Below are 9832 nucleotides of genomic sequence, written 5' to 3'. Positions count from 1 at the left end.
TGTATGTGTGTGTGTGTGTGTGTGTGTGTGTGTGTGTGTAGAAATACTACATATTATAGGATGTTCAAGGAAGGCTTTCCCGATAAGGTGGCATTTAAGCATGGCCTGAAAGAAGTTGACCAGATGGGAGGAGGAAGATTCCAGCAGAGGAACAGGCACAAAACCCTGGGCCTAGATCCTGCCTGTTGTGTTTGGGGAACCACACAGAAGGTGTTGAAGTGAAGTGGAGGAAGCTAGGAAGAAAGTAGGAGATGAGGTCAGGTGATGTGGGGCTGGTGGGCAAATCATGCAGGATCTTATAGGTATTGTAAGGAATTTGACTCTGAGATAGGAAATCATTGTTGAGGGGAGTGGTTTGAGGAGGAGGATGGAATGATCTGACTTATGTTTGAAACGATCATTGGCTGTTCTGTTGAGATTACAAGCATGGAGACTCTTAAGGGGCTACTTTGGTCATCTTGGGGAAAGACGGTGGGTGGTGGAGTAACAGCAGGGCATGCTCAGGTTTTGGATGTAGGAAGTACAAGACACATGGCGGGGGGAAGAAGGAACAGAATCATGGATGACTACAGAATTTTGTTCAGAACCTTTGGAAGGGTGTTGCTACCGTTTACTGAGGTGGAAAGACAAAAGAGGAGCAGGTTTGGGGTCGTTCAGAAGTTCATTTTGGACCAGCTAATTTTGAGAAGCTATTAGACACGTAAGTGGAGATGCCTGGGCTGGAGAAGGATAAATTTGGAATTTGTCAACATATAGGGGAATATGGAAGCTATGAGTCTGGCTGAGATCACCTAGAGAGAGGGATGGATCAAGAAGGGTTAGGAGGACTGTGCCCTAAATGGACTTCATAGTAAAACAGTAATGAGTAAACAGTAATGAGCTTGACACCACAGGGAAGTTAGGGTGGTTAAATGATGTTGTGGACGTAGAGCACTTTGCACAATTCTTGACACGTGGTAGGTGCTTCCCTGAGCTCATTCCTTCCTTCCTGTAGGCAGACAGTTTCACTCTCCTGGGGGCCAGATGGCGGTGCTTACCTGTAGGACTATGAGTAGCTTGGAGAGTGGAAATTGTATTTACCCCTGCACTCCTTCCCATCCTTCCCAGAGACCCCGGGCCCTCCCCACCTCCTCACTGATTCTTGTCCCTTTGGCTTTGGGATTTGAGCTCTCTCAAAGCTTCAACCACATTTTAGTATGAGTGGAGGTGTGGAGAACTGGTTTTCAGTTGAGATTTGAGTGAGAGTAAGCCCAGGTGCCTTAAGGCTCTAAAGGTTGGAATTTGGAAGAGTGAGGAGCAGGAAAGTGAGGAAATGGGCCTTGATGGGGGAATGCGAGGACACCTAAGATAGACTGTTAATTTCTTAACTTTGCCCCTAACAGTAGATGGCCCCCTACTCCCCACCACTAAACTCACGGATATACAGAGATCTCTGACCTGTGGTGTCAAACAGTAGCCTTCTTCCACAGGAGTTTAGGACTGAGGCAGAAAGCTGTAGTATGTCTTCCCCAAGACCTGAGTTTGGGGGCATGGGTTGAACAACACCAGCGTCCCTGAGCCCCTTCTCTGGTCTGTGTCTGGTGAAGCATGGCCAGGCTGGCATCAGCCTCAGCATCCCCCAGAGGAGAGCTGAGTACCTCCCACCTACCTCCCTTTTCCTCCTTGTACCCCACGGAGGACTGCCTTGTACCTGGCTCTGTCTTTAACTGGGGTGGTGGTGGGGGTATGGTCAAATGTCCAAAGTCACTTCCACACCAGGTATCAGGGATGAGGGCCAAGGGAGCAACTGAAGAGACCGCAGGATCTCAGGGTTTGGGGTACGTGGCTTTGGGCACAGAGAATGAGGTGTTACTTACAGTAAGTCTTGAGGAGTGGTCAGAGAAGTAAATGTTTAAATGGCAGATGTGTGGGGAAGAGCTTCCAAGGAAGGGTGAGTTGCAGCCCCCAGGAGGGATGATGGGAGTGATGAGATGTGTTAGGTGTGCCTCTCAACTAGCTATTTTCCATGCAAACGAACCATTTGTCTGGATTATCATGCTGTTCCCATGAATATAAGGCCCCAAGCTAGGGGTTGCTTGTGTTCAGTACTCCTGATTCTAACTCTGCCCCCATCATCCCACTATTTAAATTAGTTCATACGGAAGAGTCTAGAACAGAACCTGATACATAGTCAATACCATAGAAGTTTCTATAAAAGAAAGAAGCAGCTGTCTGTGAGAGAAGCTGTTCAAATCACCCAGTTTCCTTTCTGTGGCACGGCTTTATTTCAACAACTGGCTGCCTGCAAAGGGGAGACAGATGATGTCTGGGGGCCCACAGTGTCCTCAGATCCCAGAGGGCAGTGTCAAAGCGAAGCTTCAGGAAAGAGCAGGATTCATCAGAGAATGGGAGCACAGAAAAGCCAGAAAGAACTTCAATTTGGGGCAGGACAACTCCCAGGGACCTTCTGGGGCTGAAAGAATTGGGGAGGGAGTGGGCTCTGTGGCCTCTCCTCAAGCTCCCTCGGCCATGCGGACCCCAGTGCTCCCAGATCAGTTAGACATGTTGTCTAAGTGTCTGATGTACTCCTGCACCCAGGGAACATCGGGGTTGGCACAGATCTGTCGGTTATGTCGGGTAAGGAAGCTGTGGAACAAGAAGGAGAAAGAAGAGAAATTGAGTCAGCAGGCAGAGAGGAGCCCAGCTCCTTCTCTACCCAGCTTGAGCTTCCCCACCTCTCTCTCTGCTGGATGTGGGCCCCTCACACAGGGAAGGACACCCCCACTCTCTGTTGCTCCCCAAGGAGTCCACGAAGACCCCACCACCAGCTCCCATTACCTCCCTGGAGGCCAAGCTCAGGAAGTCCCCAGGCTCCCCCCACTTCCTAGCTAGTCCCACCCCTCTGCTTCCCTCTCCCAGGCCCTACCCATTCTCACATTTGCACCCTCTTCCACCCCCAGTGTGGCCGAACTTACATGACCCCTGGGGTGGAGCACTGGTCACTGGTTCTATCATAACCTTTCACAAACCGGAGTGGGACTTTCCGTGTGGTGTAGGCAAAACAGCACACAACGGGGTTTAATTTAACTGATTCTGCAAGGTAGAGGACCATGTGATGCTGAAAGCTTCTCCACAAGGACGTGTAGACTAGTATCTCTATCGCCCAGAGTATCAGAGTAGAAAAGCAGACCAGAGCACCGGGGAGGGAGGAAGACCTATCCTCTCCTTGGCAACTCTTCCTCCTCCCCCTCTTAAATTAATCTTGTCTAGGGGCCCCTGGCTTCCTTGGTCAGTAGGGCATGTGACTCTTGATCTCAGGGTCATGAGTTTGAGTCCCACATTGGGTGTAGAGATCACTTAGAAAAAATTATGCTTCTCTAAAACCTCTCTTCCCTCCCCACTGCCGGCCTCTCTTGACTTCTCTCTGACCCTTCCCTTGGGCTGGGATGTGACTCTGGTTGAAGTGTTTCAAATTTCTGACAGTCTTCAGGATTTAGGAATAAGAAATCAGAATTCCTGAGAATTCTTAACTCCTAAATTATTCTGTTTTATTTTAAAAATTGAGATATAATTGACAATATAACATCGTATTCATTTTAGGTGTACTGTATATTTTCCATAACACTTTATTTTCATGTTTCTAAATAATAATGCATGATCATGTACTAAACAATGAATCACTTTTCTGTGATAGGATTGTATTGAAAGTTTCAGAGGTTTTCTGTAAAAAAAAAAAGTAAGGTAATAAATGGTATCTCTAAGTGTTATGACAAGGTTATATACTCAATAACATGTGGCATGTTTCCTGGCAGATACAGTCGATAACAGAAAATATGGAAAAAAGAGAACATTGACACAAGATAAATGGCCAAGAAAAATTATTTAAAAAGTGGAAAAAATACTACAGGTGTTTAATATCTAAAACATTTAAAAGTTATCATTCAAAAAATGAATTTTTAAAACACAGAAAGCATTAATTGCCCTATTTGTAGTTTTTTATCTTTGTGTTGTAACAAATATTGCAGACGTAGAACCATTTTTTCTGTTTTTCGTTGCTGTTGGCCAAATTGTTCAAAATGTGTCCAAGTGCATCTTCAAGTTGGATGTTAGAGTCTATAATCTTTCATACAAGCTCATTTCCTTTTTTAACAATGGGCAATATCTTGTCTGCTTGTACTGACTTTGGGGTTCAAGTCGATATTGCTTTTGCTAATTTAGATTTTATGTACGAATTAGCAAACGTTTCTGGTGTCACGTCCCACTAGTCTATGACATTTACACATTTTCCCTTTGCATTTCTTCCGCGAAAGCATCTAGAAAGAACCAGAACCTGTAGCAATTATTCAAACACTAGACAATGTCAATGGACATTATTGTTCAAATAACAGAATATTCACATCTCCTAGCAGGAATCACAGTTGAAATGGCCCAGGAAGGAAGTATTTTGCTTTTAAAACTTGTTTCTCGAAACACCACTATATGATTTGTACTTAATGTGTTAGGTAAACACATTAGCGTTCACTCAGCAGCAGACAGGACATGGACACACACATGTGACATGGCTCTAGCTCCAACCTGTCAGGTCCTGGTCACTTCTCCCGTGCATGCTCCTGCCCCAGTTTCCTGAAATGCTGATCTTAACATTAAATTCCACATGTCCTATGGTTCCTGCTTTTGCTCCACATGTCAGTGGATTCCTTTAAATCAGCAACACCTCCCTATTGATTGTTAAGCTTTAATTCTTGCAAGAGAGTTCTACTTTTCTACATTTTCCCAGGTTCTCAACTGAATTTTCTTAGGACTTGGGATTTGGAAAAAACAATTTTCTGAGACAGCTGAGAAGGATTTGCCATATGGAATTGCTAGGAGATGCCCAGGGTGGGCGACAGCAGGGCAGGACTGGTCTCCTCCATATGAGAGGGTTCTCCTTCACAGGTCTTGGGAGGATGGTAGATGGGGGAGGTTTGGATGTTATAAGGAGCAGAAACTTGGCTACAAAGCAGGAAAGCTACACTCGTCCTTGTCTCTGTTCCTGAAGGCTATGTGACTCCAGACAGGACACCCACCCTTTCTGATCCTGTCTCCTTAAAACAGAAAATATTGATGGGGCAAGTACTGTGTATTGATTTATATACTGATGACTATTCAAATGAGAGCCTCATTACCCTTGGGTAACAGATGTAGAAACTGAGGCTCAGGAGGCCTGAGAGAGACAAGGAAGGTCCACAAGCCGACTAGTGCAGAGCTTCTAGACTGAGGCTCCCTGGGAGCAGAGACGGTGTCTGCCTCCATCCCCCACTGCAGCCCAGCGTGTTTACTGAAAGGATGGCAGGAGTAGGGTTTTAATATATACTTGTTGAATGAATAAATGAACTCATTCTGGGTTGCTGTTCTCTGAAGAAGAAAAAAAGAAGCCTCCGTTGACTGAATCTCTACCATAGGCCTGGTGTATGGCTTAGTTTCTGGCGTGTCTTATCGCCATTCCTCACAACAACCTTTGGAGAAAGTGTCCCTTATCCCATCTGCAGATGAGAAGCCCCACGATGATAACGGGGGTTACGGGAGAGCATTATGGAACCATATAGCTAGTTGCAGTCACAGTTCCTGGAAAACCGGCCACCATTCCTTGGACTAGCAGGGATGCCAAATCAGAGTCCTGGTTGAAATTCAGCTCTGGAGAACAGTTTCCTGGGAAATCTCCTCCCGCCCTGACTGTGCCATCTTCTCCCCTGGCTCCAGCCCCCTGCAGAGAGGCAACCAGGCCTATTTAGGGTGGAAAGGGCAGTGAGCTGGGGTCAGGACTCCTGGGGTCGAGCCCTGCCTTTTTCAGTCACCTGCTGCTCCTCGGAGTATCCCACAGATATTTACTAAGAGCTTACTACATGCCAAGAGGAGACCTATGCCATAGACACACCAGACAAATCTTAAAGGGAGAGGGGGAAGGCTGATATGGGGGTGTCAGGCTCAATACCCCCACAGGCTGGGCAGACAGCAGGTGCACATGGCCCTGGTGGTGGGGGCCCTAAGACCTGGGAGCACACCCCCCTGTCTAAAGGGATAGCACCCACCACCTCAGTCCCAGTGAAAGCTTGTGGGAACTTGGGCTCCTATCTGCTTGGTCTTCCATAGTTGCAAAAGAAATAAGAAATACAGATTTTTAAATGTTTCCCATTTTTAAATATTGGCCACCAATCAACATGTAAAACCCCATCTAATCCATGAAGACAGTTTGATCCTTTGCAGGTTCCTCTGTCCCAGCCTATGCTTATGCATGGCTGTGTATCTGCAAAAGGGCACTAAGCAGATAGCCTGGAGGGTGCTGGATGAGCTGCTCTCTGCTGTGTACCCCAGGGTCAGGGAGGCTGGTCAGAGGCAGGATTTCCTCTCCCCAAAGGAGGCAGAAATGGGTCCCAACCAGGAATGGGGAGAGACCCTTGGGAAATATGCTGTCTGTTTTGCAGGGACCTGGAGACAGCCTATTCTGGGCCACCCCCATTTCCCCACAGCCCCCTGCCTCCAGCCACTGTACTATCACTATTCAGAGGAATAAGAGTAACAGGCCTCACCTTCATTGGCCTCAGAGTGAAGGGCAACAAGAATGAGGAGGAAGACCAGGAGAGCCAGGATGACCTTCATCCTTCTGGTGGCTGACCAGCTGCAGGAGCAGGATGGGGCTGAAGACTCCTGGGTTCTCTGACGCTCTGAAATCTGGGCTCTGACCCTCCTTTATAAGAGGTTGCTGGTGAGGAAGTCACGAGATAGAAAAATCCAAGATTGCATGGGGTTTTGTTTCTTTGGAATTGTGACTGGTGACATATCTAAAATATAAGAACTGAGTCAATTTATTCAAAGAGAAGTAGAAGGCAGAGCATGATTCCAGAATTCACATTTGGCTTGCATCTTGAGGTGGTGGTAGGGGAAGCGCAGAGGGGAAGGGCTGTGGGATAGAAACTGCCCTCTTTTTCTGCTCCTCCCTAGGGAGCCTGGTGAAGCCTCTTTGGTGGTAAACCCATGTGGACCATGAGTTCAAAGGCCCAGGTGACAGTCTCAGGCTCAGGGATTCCAGGACCCGCCAGGATGAGGATGTGGGGGTCCTGTGCTGTGCTCCAGCACCAGGCCTGGACTTAAGCCTGATGGGGCCTGGGAGTGGGGAGCTGGTTTTGGAGGGGATCCTGGGGTGTCTGGGCCTCACCACCAGGATTAGACTGGAACCCCTCACCCAGGGTGAGCTGGAGGCCCTGTCCTCTGTCCAGTACAGGGAGCTTGAGTGGATTCTTAGCAACCAAGAAAGGTGTACAGGGCTCTCTGCTCGGCCAGGGCTGCCTCCAGGACTGAGGCTGAGGGATGAGTTCCTCCTGGGTCAAGCTGGGGGAGCTGGGGGCAAGGGTGACGTATCCCATAGAATACAATGGTATCTCGTCACCCTTGAGTTTGTGCTGCAGGGTCCCTGCACAGGGACACCACAGTGGTTTGTCTGGGACTGGGAGATAGGGTGGCTAACCATCCTGGTTTGCCTGGGACGAGAGGTATTCCTGGGATGTGGGACTTTCAGTGCTAACATAGGGATGAGTTGGTCACCCTACTGAGAGGTCAGGCAGATGCGGCTGTCCCCCACCTCCACTCCCACCAAAATCAGATTAAGCACCTATCGGGGTTTTTTCAATTATTTTTATTGTGATAAAATATATATAACATAATATTTGCCATTGTAAACATTTTCAAGTGTGCAGTTCAGTGGTATTAGGTATATTCATATATTGTGCAATCATTACCACCATCCAAGCACAGAACTTTTTTCACCTTGCAAAACTGGAACTCTGCACCCTTCAAACAATAACTCCCCTCTCCCCCTCCCCCTGCCACTGGCGATCACCATTCTACTTTGTTTCTATGATTTTGACTACTCTAGGTACCTCATATATTAGTAGAACCATACAACATTTATTTTTGGTGACCAGCTTATTTCACCTAGCATGTCCTCAAGGATCATCCATTTTGTAGCATATGCCGTAATTTCCTTTCTAAGGCCAAATAATATTCCATTGTATGGATATGCCACATTCTGCTTATCCATTCTTCTATTGATGGACACTTGGGCTGCTTCTATATTTTAGCTATTGTGAATAATGTTGCTGTGAACATGGGTGTACACATGTCTCTCTGAGACCCTGTTTTCAATTCTTTGGGGTGTATACCCAGAAGCAGAGTTGCTGGATCATATAGTAAATCTATTTTTAATTTTTTGAGGAAACTCCGTACTGTTTTCCACAGCCTTTGTACCATTTTTATATTCTCATCAACAACACACAAGACTTCCAATTTCTTTACGTGTTTGCCAACATTTGTTATTTTCTGTTTTGTTTTTTTGACGGTAGCCATACTAATGGATGTGGGGTGGTATCTCATTGTGGTTTTGATGTAAGCATCTGTATTTTTTGGTCAGTTTTATATAAGGGGGTTCCAGGTAAGTTTGTTTGCAAAGAAAGTGTTTCGCTCCTAAAAAGGAAAATTTAAGCCCCTGTTCCAATGGAAAGAATAGGAGCTTTTGATCTAATGAGAAGCATTGTTTTTAGTCCTGGAATCCACCACTTTTGAGTTAGGAAATTTTTAAGTAATTTCTTTCAGCTTTTAAAGGTTTACATAGTTGCTAAAAGAATCTAAGTGAGTGAAATCCTCCTTATGTGTCCATAGTGAGACCTTTCTCAGGGCCAATGGTCATTCATTCCGTAGATGTTAATTGAGCTTCTGTGTGCCAGGCACTTTCTAGGCCCTTGGGATATGAGGCAAACAAGAAAGGCAAGGCCCCTGCTCTTCAGGTCCTTGAATGCTGGGGCTGGAGGGGGCAGTCAGGCAAAGTAGTAGGAGATAGAGGGAAAAGCAAAGAAGAAATTGAAACAGGGTGAGGCGATCGAGCCTGAGGGTTGGGTGGCGGTTGCTTGGTAAGTTGGCCTGGGAGCCTGTGCAGATGGGGTGTCATTTCAGCTGGGACCTACTTGATGAGAAGGAGCCAGACTTGCACAGATCAATAGCAAACACGTCCTGGGGAGAGGGAACAGCAAGGGCAAAGACCCGAGGTGGGAATGGGCGTGGCGCATTGGGAGGGCAGGCAGAAGAGCAGGTGACAAGAGTGAGGGGTGAAGGTGAGTGATTGGAGATGAGGTCCATTGTCCAGGTCCTTTGGGTCCTGTCTCTCAGCAGTTTGCATCCCATTCCACTACTGTCCCATCCATGTGGGCCCTGCAGGTAGTGGCAGAGCAAGGAAGCACGGCTCATCTTCCCAGGAGCCCTTGGTAGCTACATCCTGGAGAGCAGGTGGGTGGGTTCAACAAGAGCACGTGAAGACTTTAGTCTGTCTCCTTTAGGTGGTTGAAGAGGGTCCCAGTTTCCTTCTTTCTCCCAACAAATCAAGAGCATGAGTGGGGAACAGTGATCTCCTCATTTCTTGTAAGTTCAGAGAGAGAGGAGAGAAGGGGGGCACCTAGATGGATGCCTCCAATGGCTGTCTCTCCTCCCTGTGCTCTACTGTGTGTGCACAGGAGGGGGAGGGTGGCAGGCAATGGCCTTTGTCCCCTTGGTTAGCACAACATCAGATGAGGGAAGGATGTGAGGGACACACATGGGCAGGAGGTTGGAAGAAGCAGATTTGTACAATTCCTTGGGTCTCTATGCCAATTCCTGGACTTCTGAAACTAAGTTACTGATGACACTGAGTCATCTGCCTTCTGTGCTTTGGTAAGCAATGTGCACCCCTCTCCTGGACCTTCGGTCCTGCTTGACTGACTGCTTCCCCTATTCAGAGGAGCAGGGCTGGACTGGGAGAGGGGGCTTAGGGAGAATTAAGTCTCCAAGGTTT

General features: G+C 47.3%; 1 protein-coding gene across 1 annotated transcript; it reads right to left on the bottom strand.

Moving 5' to 3' along the window:
* Nucleotides 1-2240: 2240 nt before the first annotated feature.
* On the bottom strand, nt 2241-6811 carry LOC103667299 (regakine-1-like). The gene is made up of 3 exons (XM_008695422.2): nt 6546-6811; nt 2955-3072; nt 2241-2625 (listed from the first exon to the last, which is right to left on the bottom strand). Exons 1-3 carry the CDS (start codon nt 6613-6615, stop codon nt 2532-2534), a joined length of 282 nt encoding a protein of 93 aa, XP_008693644.1. The 5' UTR covers nt 6616-6811; the 3' UTR covers nt 2241-2531.
* Between the last annotated feature and the right edge of the window lie 3021 nt (nt 6812-9832).

The sequence above is a fragment of the Ursus maritimus genome, unplaced genomic scaffold (genome assembly GCF_017311325.1).
Source record: "Ursus maritimus isolate PB19 unplaced genomic scaffold, ASM1731132v1 scaffold_24, whole genome shotgun sequence".
In the NCBI taxonomy this organism is placed as follows: domain Eukaryota; kingdom Metazoa; phylum Chordata; class Mammalia; order Carnivora; family Ursidae; genus Ursus; species Ursus maritimus.
Note: the sequence above shows the minus strand (reverse complement) of the source record. Positions and strands in the feature narration are given on the sequence as shown.

Excerpts from the sequence above, each read along its gene's own strand:
- LOC103667299 (XM_008695422.2), bottom strand. The coding sequence starts at position 6,615 with ATGAAGGTCATCCTGGCTCTCCTGGTCTTCCTCCTCATTCTTGTTGCC. Across the intron at positions 3,073-6,545 it reads TCACTCTGAGGCCAATGAAG|AATCAGTTAAATTAAACCCC; the intron begins GTGAGGCCTGTT and ends TCTACCTTGCAG. Across the intron at positions 2,626-2,954 it reads TGCTCCACCCCAGGGGTCAT|CTTCCTTACCCGACATAACC; the intron begins GTAAGTTCGGCC and ends CTTGTTCCACAG.